This window comes from Mugil cephalus, chromosome 9 (assembly GCF_022458985.1).
Source record: "Mugil cephalus isolate CIBA_MC_2020 chromosome 9, CIBA_Mcephalus_1.1, whole genome shotgun sequence".
NCBI lineage: Eukaryota > Metazoa > Chordata > Actinopteri > Mugiliformes > Mugilidae > Mugil > Mugil cephalus.
The window spans coordinates 5,073,719-5,092,413 of record NC_061778.1 but is presented as its reverse complement, the minus strand read 5'-3'; the positions used below and the strand labels follow the sequence as shown (position 1 = coordinate 5,092,413).

Below are 18,695 nucleotides of genomic sequence, written 5' to 3'. Positions count from 1 at the left end.
TTGTGTTTTTATTGCATAACATCACCCAAAAATAATCTAGTGACAGTACCAACAACAGGAAACTTCCAGCACAGAGTCTCTAAAATGGTCTACGATGAGAGGTTCATATGAAGAAACCAGTTAGTCTTGTTTACGCACTTTTTAATCAGGTGATTAATGTTCAACGTTAGAAAAGACAGGCTCACTTTGTTAAAAACATGATCATGTTCATGTAGTCAGCCTCAGGTACATCTCAGCAACTCGAAAACAATAGTCAATTATTTTAATTTTCAGAGGGTAGGGTAGGGCTTGGTGGTACACCGGTTCATACCATATACGGGTATTCCTTTCTGTTATGATATGAATTTTTAATATACCAGCAATGTAGCGCTTCTAAACACACGAAAAATTAAGCAGCAAAGCAGAACGAGACGAGACTTGAGCCAAAAAAAAAAAAACAACAAAAAAAAAACAAAGTGCAGTGCCGGTTGTTTGGGTATTTTTTTTTAGGGTGACCAGACGTCCCCGATTTCTCGGGACAGTCCCCGTTTTGGATGACCTGTCCCCCGGCTATAGCTGTCCCCGAAAATGTCCCCAATTTTAGCTTTCTGTGAATGAGAAAAAAAAAATAAATATTGCGCACAGACTACAGTTAGTACGGTAGCTGGTCGCACTGCTATTGACATTACAGACAGAGTAGTTTAAATATGTAAATATAAATAAATATGTCAAAATAAAAGAAACATGTACGTGTTCTCAGATTTCCACATCAAAGATTTTTGAGGCGTTTGTTATTAGCGATTCACACGTACAACTCCCATTAGGACTTGGCTGCAGTTCTGGGTCATGGGCTCATGGGAAACGCGGTCGACACAGACAGCGGAGCGAGTCCTCAGTAACCTGCAAAAAAACACTTCAGTATGATAGTTTGGCAAGTAACTCACTCATCTCTCTTAGATTTGGAGGGGAACTGATGGTGAGCGGTTAATGATCTCCAAAGTAATATGTATTGTTATCAGCCCACTGTTCCTTCTCCAGAGCTGCAACCTTCATGCACTCGTGAAATTCCCTGGCTTTAAATTAGCGCGTAGGAGGAGAAAGAAAAGAGCAGCGAGGCCAACAAGAATCAACCTCTATATAATGATTAGTATAATAGTAAAGCACCTGTCAAAACCTGAAAGAAATATATGTTCCGTGTGCTGTATTGTATTCAAAGGGGAGTCAACAGAGGTGTCATGGCAACATTTCTTTTTTTTTACTATTATTAATTTGTATTGAGTTGGTGCATTGTTTGTTTCATTTCAGAATATAGCCTTATTTGCATTTCCGTAAATGTCACCTTCTCAGTTTAATAATAATAATCATTCAGGCATATAATGAAACTGCAGTCTGCAAAAACAGATTACAATATACCTGCATGTTTACTGTAGGTTTATTACTACTGCATGTATTCACAGCAGGAATTAAATTCTTCTTACATCTCAATTGTAGAGCGATTCAGACCATTCCTAAATAAGTACCTCCTCAACGTGAACATGTACAATACATAAGCGCAACCTATTTTAGTTGGGGCAATGTTCAAGAAAGACCCTCTACTTTTTATGTATATGCATTATTTACTAAGTTTGGGAATCGATTTCGGCCCTCTGCTCATTAATGGGCATCGCAGAAAATACTGCTCAAGCGTTTGCACAGAAACCGCCTCACTTACAGTGATCACAAAAGCGTGTAGCAAAGACAAATGGAAAGAGAATCGGAATAAAGGAAGATAAATGAACGGCTTCATTTTTTTAACCTTAGGCAGCAGTAACAGCAGAAACAGTTTAACACGTTCCAGGTTCGGAAAAGTTTCAGTGAAACGATGCAGACAGAAATCCCTCAGCTATCTGGGCCTTCAGATGATAGTGAACATTTACTTGTTGGCTCTCCGCATCCAAATACATACATATAGTTTTGGAGGGCACGGTTTTGGCAGTAGCACAATTCTGCTTATTACAGCCAAATTAAATTATAGCACACTAAGCGACGAGGCAATTCAGTAAATGCAACGTCAAACTCCGTTAAGTGCTCCAGTTTTCATATTTATGGCGCTCTGTGGACTCTTGCCATACAATTACCAGCCATATTACGATGATTAGAGTAAATATCACCTCGCAGCTGATGGAATACAAGCAAACACAGCAAAAGCCCGGATTAGCCTCCATTCTCAAAGATAGGACGGAAAAGCACCTTTGTTGTGTACACAGAAAGTAAGAGTCTTCACGGTTCCCCAGATAATTTATCTCCTGACAGGAGCAGGAATTCAGCACGTACAGCTTCTGTGTGTGTGTGTGGAAAAAAAAAAAAAAACACTTGGGCTGTTTAGGAGCAATAAGAGGAGAAAAAGCTTAACTTTGATTGTCTTCGAATCATAATATGCACCTTCATCAAGTGTTTCATGGAAGCAGGTAAATGGAAAGTGTCCACGTCGTTTATTTATTAATAGCAGCACCTTAAAACAATGCTAATGCTGCTTTTAAGTCTATTTTTATCACACAGTAATTTATCTCACACCGCATGCGATTTTCCTAAAACAGCCCTTGCACTGCAGTAATGATTTATCACACAGTGGATACGCATGTAACCGAAAGAACAACAGCACAGTGCGTCTCCCCGTCCGCGCAAGCTTTAATTAAACGAGCGCAGCTCCGACCGCACACAGGCGAGACGTGCCTGGATGCCCGGTGTGAAGGAGGCATGGCTGTCAGTCGCTACACTGCAAAGTCTCCTGGGTACAACCTTTGCCTCATCTCCGGGGCAACCACACACTGCCAAATTCCATCTGCTGACAGCACCCCACCACCACCACCCGCCCCCCCGACAAAACACAGACAACAACTGTGGGAAAGCCTACGGACTTTGTGCAAGTGCGAACGGTTGAAGCACAGTGGCCGTTTGGACTTTATTACTGGGGCATCATGCATAAATTCTAGTCATTTTGGTCATGAAATTACAAGCAATTCTTTTTTTAATTTCCCAGGTATACTTGTACATCCACCTGCCTTTGCTGAAATTACGAGCTACACAATTTCTCTCCTCTTGCCTCAAACTATGCCCCAAAATAACATATTATTACATTTGCTCTTGTATATTAAAAAAACGAGCCTCCTTACGCTTATGTGGCACAATTCATTAAGTTAAAATGACCTTGTGGGTTTTAATATGCACATCATTTTTTATTTATTTATTTTTTTAACAGCAGGGTAGTACTGCTACTCTAATAGTACTACTTTATTATCTCAGAAATGCACTACAAATACAGCAGAGGCATGCATGAGGTTGAATTCCAGCTCTCGATTGCTCCATGTTTCAGAGTAATGTGAGAAAATGCCTCTAAGGATACTAAAGCACTGCAAATTGCCTGAACGGGTCATAAAAACCACTAAGTCGGTGATGAAAATTCTTTCAGAAATTACATAAAAAAAAAAGAGACAAAGTGCACTAACAAAGAGCATACATACAGTCTAAACTAAACGGTCTGCTACCTTAAAAACAAAAAGCATTTTCGCACACGTCCGAAAGACATAAGTTAAAGCTGCAAGCTCATAAATTTATATATATACTAAAAATGATTGTGTGGATTTACTCACTTGTGAGACATGTGTGCTTCACCCCACCCATCCTGTGTTATTCGTCTGACATCCTCATTACAACGCTAATTACTAAACAGCATCTCTGTTGTGCTTTCAATCCTCTAAACAATTCTTAGTGGTTTTAATGAAGTGCCTTAGCACAAATTAGTGCAGGAAAGCGTTTACAACCTGAAGTCGCCTGCATAAATGTGTTCCATTAAAAGGCTACACGCCACAAAAATAAAAAATTCATCTTAAGCTCGTGATAAACAGCGACAACTTTACACTTGAGGACAAGGTATTCCGTGTTGCAGTCACAATGCATGCTGCCAGCCTTTACGTCCTCCACTGAGGCAAACAAATGAAAAACAAAAGCTGCAATAAAGCACGTCTTTGGTAGAAGGGGCTCATTGTCTGCCTGTACACCGACACAGCGACGAGAAACACCACAGCCGCTTTATCTTGTCAGCGACACGCTGCAGATTTCAGATGAGAAGGTCTTCAAAGGGGAAAACGTCTATGCACCCAGATTAATGAGAGACGGGGAGATCCCTTTGATGCAACAGTAGGGTGCATTGTGCCACTTTGATTCCATTTGGAGGGATTGTAACGGGGGGGAGCGGCCCCTCAGGTAAGGCCTCTTCCACCTGCCTACTATTACATCTGCCTGTCAGTGGCACAGCAGGGGGGAGAGTGCAGCTGAGAGACGGCAGACGGGCCCTTGCACTCACTGAGCATACTGAAAGATTCCCACCGCCAGCTGTTTAAAATGAAGTCTGATCTATTATCTCGATGCTTTTAATGCTTTAGTAGGAGGTAGCACCTTCACCCAGCGATTCAAAGTGATTGAGAGATCTTAACATTCATGACTGGGTACAATACGGTGGTAGTGCAATTTCTTTTAGTACAGTCACAGACAAAATACTGGAACTTTGTGTCGATATAAAACCAGGGCATTTGTAAGTTCTTCAGAAACAAAAATGGCTAAAACAACAAACTCAGGCAGGAAGGGTACAGCTGCCACCAGATTGCCAGGAAGTGCAGATGCAGACCTTTAGCAGTTGGATACATTCTGCAGAAATACAGAGGAACCAACAGCTTGGAAGAGAAACCAAGATCCGGACGTCCAAGGGTTTCTTCAGCAAGAAGTGACCTCATCCTGATCCACACGTTCTGGGAAAACCACCCAATGACATCACAGGAGCTCCAACAGCAGCTTTCAAACCAAACTGGTGTCCAGTGTTCCACCTGCACTGTACGTGGTCAACTTTTAGATCATGGCTTAAGGTCCTACAAGGCCTAGCCCAGTGTCATTGGGCCCAAGTAGAACTGGACAGTCTGGAATTGGAAGAAGATTCTGTGTTCATACAAGTCCAGTTTCCAGCTTTAGCTTCTTCCTGCTAATGTGAGGGTACGAAGAAGGCCAGGCCAAGCATTATCTCCTGCACGTACAGTAACTACTGTCAAAAATGGTGGAGGCAGTATCATGGTTTGGGGCAAGAGTGCTGCTGGTGTTGGTCATCTCACCGTCTGAGTTGACACATTGAACTCTGTCAAATATTGAGCCATTCTTGAAGACCACATGCACCATTCTACAAGTGCTCTCTTTCGTCAAGGTTCAAACTGGATGTTTCAACATAATAATCCTCACATCCACACATCCAGGACCAGTAGAACTTGGCTGCAGGAGCACAGCATCCAAATCTTACAGTGGTCAGCTCAGTCCCCAGACATGAGCACCATTGAAAATCTGAGGTGGACTATTAAAAGGTCTGTTTCAAATCACAAACCAAAGAATTAAGAAGAATTAAAAGTAGTTATTCAGGAAGAATGGGACAAGATTAGCCTCAACAGTGTGAATATTAAATAAATAAATAATAATTTTGTGATGTGATGATGTGGTTTATTTATTTTTTGTTCAGTTTTGAACAAATTTTCTGTTATTTTCTGACTCTGATATTGACAACGTTGAGAACTGACATTGAAACTGTCAAGAATTTAGTTTTGTTAGAAAATAAATATAATTTGTATTTGTCTGTCTGTCTAATAAAGCCACACATTTTTAAATAAACGCATACAAAAAGATTTTTCAGCAAATATTTCATGATAATATTTGTGATTGTGTAAAATTTTAAGGGTGTCTCTTGGGGTACAATTAACAGTTTTTACTTTTCAAAAGATTAAGTTTAGAAAATAAAGAAAAGGGACAATTTGCTTAAGTCAAGCGCCCTCGCAGAATACACATCTGTATTGTTTTCAGATATCTAACTATCTGAGAGCAGCTGAAAAGATGGAAGGCACTGGCATTGAGCCTTTGATATGAGGCTGATGCAATGCCACAGCCTATTCTTAAGATCTAAAGAAAAAAAAGATCAGAGTTATTACCCCCGCAATTCTGCCGGAATGAAAAAAGCCAGACAGGCCAGCCTCCATCATTTATCACCAAGTCTATAGCCTTTAGACTGAGTGGAGAGATTTCCTTTGAGAAGACACGCAGACAACACAACTTCTGACAGAAATGAACTCGCCTCTGAAAGGGAAAAAGAACTCTGAGGAAAAAAAATAAATAAAAAAATACAAAATAAAATAAGCAGAATTTCACACGAGCACTCGGCAACGAACTTAATAAGATTTTACAAAACGTCTACTTTCACGAGGGGCCTTCTTCATCTTATCAAGGCGAGTATAATTAGCCAGGAACATGCTTCAAAGTAAGACAATTAAGAGGTGTGCAAAACTCATTTAAAGCCGCCGCTGTCCAAACACTTCCCGGCAACGAGACTTTTTAATGTGGGTTGTAGAATATACGCAGGCTAAGCGGATATGCAAATTCACCACCTTCTTAACGGGCAACCATCATAACAGGAGGAAGAAGAAGAAGAAGAGGAAAAGCTGGGCTCTCATCTTTTATCTAGTCTTTGTGAAAGCAGCACTTGAGCAGCCTTTGATATGAAAGCGCCGTTAGTTATAAGCTGCAGCGCGCGTGTGACGTCTGTCATCGGTCTGGACATCGCTGCCTCTCATCTACATCGCATTTACATACAGTAAACAACACGACACAAAACATGTCCAGCTGGATTTTTCTTGTTGCGGAGGAGAAACGCGCGCTACCTCATCCTTTCTCGGGCGGATGTAAGCGTGAGAACGGTGCACTCGCTGTGACAATCACTTTGAGTGACAGCGTAACAACAGAGCGCCTCAGAACAGACCTCAATCTGGAGTCTCACACATTTCACTACACAGTCTGATGGGAAGCAGCTTTTAGGAATACAACGTCTAATCCTTTTATCAAAATCTGCCCCCAAAAATAGAGTCCCCTCGCAGTGCTGCATGAGCCCCGCTTACCACTCCGCTCAGCTTTATTGCTAAACACATCACATAATGTGTACGCCTGTATTTCATTCCCATTACATGAGTTGAAATTCATCAGAGCGGCGAAGCGGCGGCTATACGTCGTAAATACTTTAATCCTGCAACACACAGTAGGCCTTAGTCACAGTCTGACACACACGGACATGAAGAAAACGCGTACACACACCCACACGGCGAGGCAGAATGATGTCAGGCCAAATGGTATCTGAGGGAGGATGGGGGGTGGTTATACAAGCATGTTTACAGGACATTTCCTGTGGCTGAGCCTTGGGAGCATCATCTGTCCTCAGATAAACAAACACTCAGAGTTCCCAAAGCTCGTTGTGGAATCACATTCAACGTCAAGAACAAAAAAAAAGGACGCGAAAAAAAAAAAAAAAAGAGACTCCACGTCATGTTTTCATTTCAGAAAATAACAGTCGCCAATTACGGCCATATTAAGTCTTAAATATCCCCGGATGATGCAGGCACAGTTGGAGCAAGTACAGATGCTGCTTAGGGACTGGCTAAATATTTTTGCTTTTGAAATAACAATCCCCATGCGTGTCAGACGTTCATTACTGTTTATGTTCCAGGGAGGAAGTGTCATTCAGTAGCCGGCGAGCAGGCGTGGGCGTGGGTACAGGGTGGGGGCAGAGACATGTCGTCAGGTGGCACAATAATGGGCCGCCTTGTAGTTTTTAACATCATCTGTCTGCACCTAATACAAAAAACTACAGGGTTCTCTTCTTCTTCTTTTTCTTTTTTTTAAATTTCAAAACTAATTCAGGTATCTGCACAGCGGATATCTGATGAGCAATTATATGAAGCACATCTCCCACCTGCTGACGCCGCGTGCAAAGAAAAAAAAGAGCCGGCGCTTTGTTTCGCAAACATGTACGAATTATGCATGAAGAACACAAACCATCGCCCAAAGGCTCAGCACTCGAGTCTAAACTCGTCTCCAGGGATTCCTCCGCCACCACTCTGGGACCAGACACGGGTTTTCGGCGCAGTGTTTTAGCTTGTTTTTCCACACACATCAGTAGATCATGAACCCTTCTCTGCATGTCCTCATAACACGCCACACGACACGAATGTGTGGCAGCTCTGTTCAATACAGTCTGTAGGGCAGGGCTGTCGATTCAAGCCAGAAAGACTAAAGAATGTTCGACTTATATTTGGTTAGGAAAGACGACTGAAAAGGTGTTTGTCTCATTGATCAATTAATTGTGAGGTGCAAGACAACCAGTCCACACAACCAGCACCTCTACAGTTCAATAATTAACAAATGAACTGCCATTTTCTTAATCTGCACAGAAAAATAAATAAATAAGTAACGGAAAAACAGCGAGTTGTATTTTTAGGTGACCCCTTCTTGGCCAGATGAAGTCACTTCCTGGAGCCTTGTCATCACCATCTGTAACTATAAATGCATGTCAAGAAATGGAGCGGCAGGTCAGCTCGTATGCCGATTATAAAACCACGAGGAATACGTGCCAGATTTTCACCTACGCCTTGTTTTCCGTCTTTTTGCCAAGCTAAGCTACCTCATATTTACTATGAAAAACAGTCTATTATTTTTTAGAGTGGTACATCCTCAGGGGCCGAAAAATAAAGCTCACCTGAAAGGAAACAAAAAAAACAAAAAAATGCAGTTCATTGAACAGTCACTTGAAGCTGGTTCCACAAGCGAGTCAATCCCCAACAGACCTCCATGTTAAAGTACCTATCAATCAGAAATAAACATGTTGGCAGCCTGCTACAAAAACTGCTTTGTTCTCTACCGACAGTTCCTCCAGTTTAGAGGAATTAGAGTTTAGAAGCTTAGAGTCACGCACAGATAAGGTTGGACACGCTTTGAGAGGCAGATGGGTGTCCCCACAGGTGGCTATCTGTCTCTGTGTCAGCTGGCCGCCTCAGCTTTACTCTTGCTCCACCATTTCTGAATTAGCTGGAAAATGGGCAACACCACACTGACCAAACTGAGGGTTCATGCTTCTTTATATATGTGGTCAATATTTACCTAAAAATGTAAATTAAACAGGTCAGTTTGTGAAGGTTTGAAGGAACACTGCAAGCTCACAACGTCCTCCTCCGACGATGCCTCTACGCTACGTTACCTGCTCTCTCTTTGCACTCTGCAGACAAACTCCCCTCCTACATCTAAACCGCATAGTTGTTTGCCATCTATAAGTGGTTTCTCACACCCTAAGCACAAAGCGATAATTAGTGGCTTCAGTGAATTCAATTACTGCCGTCTAGCGCAGAGATTAATAAGAGTCAGTGGTTGTGATTTGTACCAGGTGTGAACAAACAGCATCTGCAGGTGGACGTTCCAAACAGCTGAACCAATCATCACCAACAAATACCAATGTCTAAACTGTATATATAATGAAGGTACATGGGGTGGAAAAATGGGATACGGCAGTATATCAATATTTTTTTCTTAAGATACAATATTGATTTTGAATGTCTTAATACCAGTTTTAAAAGAAAAAGTTATGTTTTGTGCCAATCAATAAATTGGAAATGGATCATTTGGATTAATGTTGTTTTTTGACTCAATTTGTCCAAGGAATTATCATCTGATGTACATATATAAAATGTGTTTTTTTAAGCTGCGTTTGAAAATATCAGTGGAATATTGCAATATCAAAATATCACAATAATGTACCGTATCGTAACTCAAGTATCGTGATATGTATCATATCGTGAAATCCTCCCCAATACCTACCCCAAAAAGGTACTAGCATGAAAAAATGCTATGCATACAGATACAGGAATTACAAAGTACACTGGATTCTTTGTAAAGTTATGAATAGTTTTTTCATTTACAAATTCACTTGATACAAACTGCATCCAACTTTTTCACACATCAAAAACAGGAACGCTGCCATTTTATCCCCCAAGGTAAGTTTGAAGCCGCCCTCCATTACCGTTTCATCATTTCAGCAGAAATTTGTCCTTCAGAGAGGGAACAAACTACATCTAAAAGTTTTATAAGGACAAAGGAATACTACACACAGATACAGTAGTGGTACAGATGAGCAGCCGAGTGAAGCTCACCATTTTACAGGTAACACAGCTCATCACGCAGGCAGACAGATGGACAGACAGCATGTGAGAACCAATAAATTAGGGTATACTTTTCAATTCTGAAACATAAGATGATTACTATTAGAAAAAAAAGGGAGGGGGGGTCCATTAGAAGTCTTCCAGTAATGTCACCACTGATGGCAGGTCATAAGGGGCCATAAACCTCTGTGGCGTCCGAAGTTAAAGACCATCAATAATTTACTTCCGTCCCTCCACTTCCTGCACTCTAACCCCCTGAAAGACACTGGGCTTTCCAGTTAAAGCGCTGAACAGAGTTCAGACAGTGGAGTCCGTTGCTAGTTGATTAGGATTTCGAGATTTTTACTTCAAATTTGCAAGAGACCAGAGACACGCAGGGTGGACTCCAGTAGAGCTTTATTGTGTAGAAGTTTGCCCACATCAATGGGCCAATCGAAGAGAATCAAAGCCTCAAATCACTGGCCACTGTCCTACAGTATATGCACGGTACGTCCCCGAGTGTTAAGGTCTTATTTGGTATTAAACCATTTGCGGAGGCCTTTGACACGCCGTTGCCGAGTATCCTCAGTGCTATGAATAAAACATTCAGCGGGGTATTCCTGTCCAGCTGCGGTGCCCTGCCCACTGACTGAGCAGCTCCCCTGCATAAAAGAAGTATGAAATTGGCCTTCAGCTGCCCTGAACAACAGCAGAGACAGCAATGCAGTGATAAGGCACCGAGAGAAAGTGCTCCTCGCTGTCGATTAAGTGTACCTATAGTACTGAAACATGGAAGTGAAAGACAGAAAAAAATAGTAGCTAGTAGCCGACGGTAAGAAGCTACAGACACTCTGGTTAACCGGTGTGGCCAAGTCCCTACTTAAATCTATAGTAGCGTTTCATTTCTTTCATAGTTTGACACCAAATTGAAAAAAATAAAATGAAATGCCGCTTTTTAAAAAGGCTAAGTTAAGTCAAAATCCTCCGATTTTTCGGAATATAAAGTAACTCACACAGGCACACATGCTCTGAAACGGGCCCAGCGTGTCTCACACCACCAAGATAAACCCTCCACCAGCCTGAACACATGCAGACTAACAATGTGCTGCCTGATAAAAGTTAATATGAGCGAGAGAGAGAAACCTGGCCCCACCGGGGAAAGACTGGCTTGGAATTGAAAACATTTTTTCCATCACACGTCAGCTTAACAGTTTGAAAGAAAAGCCGAATCTCGATAAAATATACATGAATGTGACATGATGTCGCCCCCCCCCGTGTCGTTTTAATGGCAGCCACACTCGGGCTGAAAGGACTCCACAGGTTCTTCAACTTGAATAAGCCTCTGATGAAGAGATCACATCCACCTGAGAGAAAGTGCACTTCAGTGGAAGTACAAAGGAGACGGCGTGGTCAATGCCACTAACCGGCCTCGGTCTGATTGCAGACCTGGAATCTCAAAAATCGTCATTTTTGTGCCACATAACTTGTTTAAGATGTTTCTAAAGCCTGCATTTATTCCCAGGTTTGCATGGAAATGTGACAGGTTTCAGACGTGCTCTCACACATTCGGATAAAGTGTTTTTGGGGCGTTTCAGCTTCGCTGAAAACACGCAGGGCACATGCAGGTAACGTGTGGTGATTAAAAAGAGCGAGAGCACGGAAAAAGAAAAGATGCTGCCTCGCAGTTAAAAGCTGACACCAAGGAAAACGGGTAAGTGAGTTCCTGTTCCATTCCGAGCCAGCTGTTTTCCATATTTATTAACTCTAATCGTTCTCCACTTCCCAGGCTCACTTAACAGACTAAACTGTATCCCCAAGGTGATACAGCAGAACAGGAAGTCCACTTTAATCAGCATGATGGAATCTGACACTGTACTTGGAATGTGAGAGGACAACGACCCGGGACAAAATGCTGGCATCCTCATCGAGACGGTCATTATAGACAGAAGTAGTCTATATTTCCTCTGCTTCTGAGAGCTGACCCTCGAGAGTGAAAGCTTCTCTCATTTAATGAATTGAAGTCACAGCAATCTGACTCCGCGCTAATGATATTCATGTGTCTGGCTGTGGCTTTGTGATTGTGCACCAGGGCATTAGTAAACCCATTCATATCATCACAGAAACAGTTCAGTCTCTGGTCTTTACTCCAGGCTGTTGGGACAAGCCTCTGCATGCAGTGCAGCCACGGAGGCAGACAGAAAGGCAAACACAAGACTTGGAATTACAACAACCTCCGACTAATAATTTTTGGTCTAGATTGAAGCTTTTCGCTGGTAATGTAAATGTTTCCCAATGGGAGATGACAAGCTTATTCAGCTCCCAGTGGCTGGAGTTTAAAGAGGGACGGGAGCATTCAGACAGAAGTCTTAAGTAAGCTGTAATGAATGCATCCTCTAATTGGAAGCCGCCCGTGGTTTCTAGCTACTTAAAAGTTTTATTTCTGGACTCGTAGGAGGGGGGAGAGAAAATACCGTGTTGGGATACTACTCACTCTTGAGCGCACTGATAAGCATATTCCCATCCTTGATGAGATCCTTGATGAATTTATTCGTCCGCTCCAGCTCAATCTCATGGCATTTGAGACGCTCTCTGAAGTCCGGGCTGTCCAGGAAAGAGTCGCTGAACTCCAAAGTGGGGAGCCCCATTGTCCCCGAACGGCAACGCTGCTGGCTTTCAAACTTTCTAACTCGGCATGCAAGGGTTCTTACTTTTCATCACGTAGTTCCGATGCAACTTCTTCAAGTTCCTCCAAAGAAAAAAGAAAAAAAGTTTTCCTGTTCTGCATAGTTCCTCACTTCCGCTTTGGCTTTCCCTTTTTTTCCCCCCCGGCTACTTATCTCACAGTGGTCGCATGACTCCTGCTGGTTACTTTTGGATAGTTTGCAACAATCCGTTCGTCTCACGGGAAACGTATTAAGACATGATTGAGAAAAATAAATTAATAAATAAATCCCATTAAAAGCACGGAAATGTTTAACACGTTTTAAACAAAAACAGAATATATGTAGCTCATAAAATTTTAATTTCCGCGCAAAAAGGTACAAAGCTGTTAAATAAAACACACTTAAACACACATCGTGGCGGCAGCTGATTTCATAGAGCTTTTAAAAAAAGTTTTAAACCTACCAAACAAACAGTTTCTGGCAGACTTTTCACATCCAAAGATATATATATATTTTTTTCACAAATTCACAAAATATTAGTCTTTTAAACTTAACTCGAGCTAAACTCCAGGTGTTTGGTGTGCATTTTTAATTTCTCTAAGGTATTTGGGATTAGTAGGACCTAAGAAGTACAAAAGCTAAGCATCATCTTTGAACATGAAGTAGATTATGAAAAAAATTATGTTTTCTCATGTGCACACGGTGCATTTACACCCTCCTGTATAAATATAACACAATATTTTTTAAAATTTTCACGTCATATCAAACTACAAAAGTTACTAAGCATAAATAAACAAGTTTCAACCATAAAACATGACTAGGTTTTGTACCTTGTTCACTTCTGGCTCTAAAACACAGAGTAGTGTATTGACCTTTTGCCACCACTAGAGGGCAGACTAAAGCGTCCACTTATGAGGACAACAGATCTAAATGAAGCAGAACAAGCTGCCACAAACCTAAAAGGTTAAACAGTTTTACTATACTACATCTATTTAGTTGAATGCATCTCATTATGAGGCTCGACTTCACCGCGTCCTGTGTTTTTCGGTTAAATGAAGCTCCCAAACTACGGGTGACAAAGCATCATAGTCGAATTAGCGAGGGTTTGAGGAGAGGGATCTGAATTAATACCTTGGTAAATGGAAGTAATTACGCCGGAGCCTAATTGGAGTCAGGAATTTGTCACATTCCCCTCGTGCAGCAGGGAGGGACGGCGATAATGATGTCAGACTCCAAATGAGTATTTTGGTAGGCACGAAGCGGAGGCTGTCACTGGTGGCACTAAGTCTTTAGGATGACTCTTTCTACTTAGGGTGCTTTGTAGCATCGGGGGGCCGGGAAGAGGCTTTATCTTTGAGCAAAGTGTAAAAAACAATCTCCATGGAGAGGCGGAGGCTGCGGCACCAGCTGGAGCCAACACACACACACACACATGAAAATGCTTTAATAACTTCATGCTTCACAATTGGGAGCAGAGTGGGAGCTCTGTAAGTAGGAAGAGGCTTTTGCTGAGTTTTGTTTGGGAGGCAGACGTGTACACTTTTCTTTCTTGATAACTAACTAGAAAGCTTTCCTAACAACATACCTGCTTTGACTCCAGGTTGCAGTGAGATAAATCACCAGAGACAGATAACCTTCCCGGGCAGCGTCATGCGGCTGCAGCTGAGTTGTTAGTGTGCGTTAGCATCATATTCTAGCAATGGCCGGTGGGCATATGGTCAAAGTGTTTCCATACAGAATACAATGAATTATTTGTCCATCACACGAATACGACGCCAACCAAATATGTGACAGTGTCATCAATTCATACAATAAAATATTAGATTAGAAAAGCAAACTGCCTGTTCACTACAATTCATATGCTCTCAGTAGAAGGTCACGCTGGGCTACAACGTCTGCAGTCCCTAATGAAATAAGGCATCTGTATCTTGCATTGCTCCTTACTGGTTGCTATTTCACCTCCCATTTCTGTTGCTATTCATAGGTTTGGGCACAGTGTAGCCATATGTATGAGTCTCTGAAACACGCTCACACTCACACTGTTGTGGTGGGAATGAGCTGCAGTCAAACAGCTGTAAGGACCTGGAACTGCAACACAGTCTGTCCTCTGGCTGCACCTGAGGGATCAGCAAAAGCGTGGGCATCTGCACGTCGTACACACATGCATTTACGGTGATGAAATCTCCAGGCTCATAATGAAACTGAACAGAAGCCCTGAGTGATTCACACTGAGGTGTAACACTCATCGTGGCCACCTCTGAAATCGTGCTAAATTTGCATGTGACAGAGCAGGTCAGGGAGCCCGGTTTGCTCGGGGATATGTGATTACTGTAGCTGTAATAATGCCCTTGCATCCATTATCCGTTTGGCGACCGTGGGGAGAGCAAGGGTTCAATGGACAAGTAAAAATAAAGGGTTCCAGCCATATGCTGCTTTTTTAAAACAAATAAATAAATAAAAATATGCAGAGGAGGAGTCTAAAATGCTGCCTTAACAACATACCAGTGGAGACTTGTGGACGAGCGGTTAGCTGTATGAAGCATGGCTAATTGCAATCTAAAATAGCTGCCTGTAGAGTCTTTCAGGGAAATTTGGTTTAATTAAGATGATACTCAACAGAGAACTGTGCCCCATACTCCTCTCTCATAACCGCACATTCATATTAGTCATGCAAACATGAGTCCACCGAGAGGCAGTGCACATATCTTTCCCTGTGACTGAGCCCATGAAGACCGACCAAAAGCAATAAAGAGGCCTGGGTGCACGCACAAAACACACACGCGCTCGTACCACACGGGCTTTTTGCACTCACTAAGTGAGTGATGTGAGATCTTTCACATACCGTACGAGTGGGGGAAGAAATTAGACGCGAGAAACACATCTTCCCACGTCCACACTCTTGTTCTCATCGCATTAACCACGGCCACTCTGTCCTCGCCTGACGCAGCATCAGCAGCTCAAACAGAGGGGGGGAAAAAAAAACTTGGATATCACAAGAGATATCAATAATCCAGGGCGCAGAATAAGCAGCGATTAGCCCCGAAATGAGTTATGCACAAGTCAGGCAACATCTGATTAGATTTCGTCTGATTTCACTGCATCACGCAGTGGGGCAGTCGGTGGCTATGAGGAGATGCCTGGCCTCCGCGCGGTGGGAGAGGTGGGGGGTTGTTGGTTTCTAACGCGGCCCCGTCAATTCCTGCTCCCGTGCCATCATTCTGCAGCGGCAGCCCTCAGGGGTGCAGTTTGTTATATTGACACAGCGAGCAGAGAAATGTGATACATTAGTGGAAACCCTGTTGCTTCGAGTTAATTGCTGTGTTCAGTCTGCAGCACTGAACTGGGTCATTGGGTGAAAGATGATCACTGAGATGGACTACAAAAAAAAAAAAAAAAAGAAAGTTTCTGCTCGATGCACAGCTCGCCATTTTCCATCAGAAAGTGCAAAGATGATAGAGTTTAAGATGTCACTCTTGATGTGTGTGCCACTGGCCAGGATGCGGTTAACAGTTCTGACTGTGGCAGAGGGAGAGATTTCACATCAGTAGCAGCCACGACGGCGCAATGCAGAGAAGCACCGGCTAAAAGTTAACTTAAGGAAATGCTGTTGTGTTAATTATGCAAAAAAAAAGACAGGATTAGATAACTAGACTTTTTGTGATGGCAATTACCTCCAAATAATATGAGCTGTTTCCCCAATTAACAATTGACACAGCCATGCATACTCTTCATTTAAATCAAGTATTAAGGTAATTGCACAATTTCCGGGTGGCACACAGCTTAGTTCCAGAGGAGAGCTTTTGAGAACAAGAAGTGTCACCGTTGTCCCGGCTCATGATTAATGATCCTAATTTAGAATTTTTTTTTAATCCAATCATGCTCTGACATTTCCTATCAGATGAATCCTTCCTCATTCTTTCCGTTGTTTACTTCCTGACAGCGCAATCTGCCAAAGTGGCAAGTGCTGGCCTCTCGTTTATGACTCCCGTGTCCAGATGACGTTCGAACAGTTATGCCTGATTGGGTCCTTTTTACTCAAAGAGGCGTCTGTAAAGCGTGGAGTGTCCACGGGGAGTCCATTTATTGCTTTTCGCCGCGCGGTGAAAATTGGGACGGTGAGCTTTTTGAGCACCAAATGCCGCGGCCGTATATGAGTTGGGATGTGGTGTCAGGTAAAGGACACGATGCTGTGGAAAATTCTGAGGCTAAATAGCGAAAGCAATGCAGCGTCTGCGCATCTGCAGCCTCTGACTTACAAATCTTCTCAGCACACATAAGAAAGGTTGTCCTCGGGAGCAGAGCGGTTTTATTTTTTGCCTCGCTGACCTTCATAAGGTGATACCTGTCCAGGCGGACTCCAGGCACAAAATTAAGTCTGGGTGATAAATTACACGAGCGGCCCCACCAGCTTTGTAAGCAAACCGTTCGTGTGCTTTGCTGGCAGTTTGGCTTTAATTTGGAGCAGCTAAAAATTCAAAACAAATAAAAAAATAAAAAGCAAGCCTCTCAACCGCAGTGGGCCCCTGTCGAGTCAAATAAACAACCTCCTGACACCTTCATCCGTTGGCCCCCACACAGCGAGGAGCATCACCAGTCATCGTGCTGGATGTGAAAATCTGAGGCTAAACTATGGATCAGAGATTTAAAGGATTTTGGAGTTACTACACCACATAGACATCCTTTGTTCTTATTTTTTAAAATCACACAGGTTACAGCCAGAAGTTGCTTTTGATTTTCTCACAATCTCGGAAAAGCCTTTGAGTCCATTTTAACTCAAAGTAGAATATTTCACCCGTGATATGCCGCTGAAAAAACGAATGACACGACTCTTTCCACCTTGCAGTTTGACCATGAAAACCACAATTTTACGTTTCTACTCACAGCACAAATGTGAAATTTAATTTGGAGCAGTGTACTGTATGCTGACGCCCAAATGTCACTCTCAACGAGCCATGGTTAAGAATCAAGACATATCCATCAACAGTTGTAATTTATTGGACAATTCGTTTTAACCATCTGGGAGTTAATAGCACAGGATCCAGTTAATATCCGAGTCCCACCAGAAAACAGCAGATTGCGCGTAAAACTGGATCACTCTCTCGTGCAGTTTATTCCATCTGGAGCCCACGCTTTCGATCAGACGTCCTCTTCGAGAGCCATTTTGGTTGGAAGCGACGGCTTTTCTCTTTGTCTCATCAAACACCGGGCTTAAGGAGGTTTTGCAGAGCGATCGGCAACGGAGAGAAGTTGGTTCAGTTTTGTGCACAGCTTTTCAGATTTGCTGCTTCTTCTGGTAGCGCATTAAGAATGACTTTGTGTTTTACAGATATTATGATCGCTAAAACAAAAACACGTAACAAGCACATTTTTACTACGGACAAACACACAGAGGTCAGGTTTAAAAGTCGTGACTCGTCCCCTGTTGCAGCCTCACATTGTGTTTTTTGTGAGGCTGTTCACTTCTGCTCATTTCTCTGCAGAATGAGCCTTCATTGAACGGTTTATTAGTATTCCTCGGGCAGACCTGAAAAAGCTGTTGAGGCGCTCTTGATCAGATAAATCAGTATTAAGGGTTTTCATCAAAGAGAGAATTACACAGGTCCTCCGATGCTCCACACTTTTCCTCGGGGACGCCGAATTGTAATTTTACATTCTTCAAGAAGTTTTCCAATCATCTCCACTTCTTATGGTTGAATTTAAAGCCCATTAGTTTTATGTCACCTGAAGTTTTCTCTAGCCAATATATTTCTCCCGCTGACAGAGAGAAGAGAAGGGGGGGAGGGGGCGCGAAGAGATTAACTTCCACGCCGTATTCTAAAGGAGAAATCAAGCAAACAAGTCTCACAAATTTTGAAACTGAGGCTCCGTGATATGGGAAGTTCCCAGAGGCATAAAGGCGGGTATTATTTTTCTCCGTGAAGAAACGCAGTGAGTGAGCAGTTAGATGTGGAGACGCTGAGTGGCAGCGAGTTACTGAAACTTTGAACATTTATCTCCTAAAAGATGATTTAATTCCATGTAAATCCACGTTTCG

General features: G+C 42.5%; 1 protein-coding gene across 4 annotated transcripts in view; it reads right to left on the bottom strand.

The window, feature by feature from the left end:
- LOC125013091 (rho GTPase-activating protein 42) overlaps positions 1-12,767 on the bottom strand; it is a 63,151-nt gene extending 50,384 nt beyond the window's left edge. For all 4 annotated transcript variants that reach the window (XM_047593394.1, XM_047593395.1, XM_047593396.1 and 1 more), the window contains exon 1: positions 12,490-12,767. In XM_047593394.1, the coding sequence (XP_047449350.1) occupies positions 12,490-12,643 (154 nt within the window). In that variant the 5' untranslated portion in view covers positions 12,644-12,767. The remainder of the gene's footprint in view (positions 1-12,489) is intronic.
- Between the last annotated feature and the right edge of the window lie 5,928 nt (positions 12,768-18,695).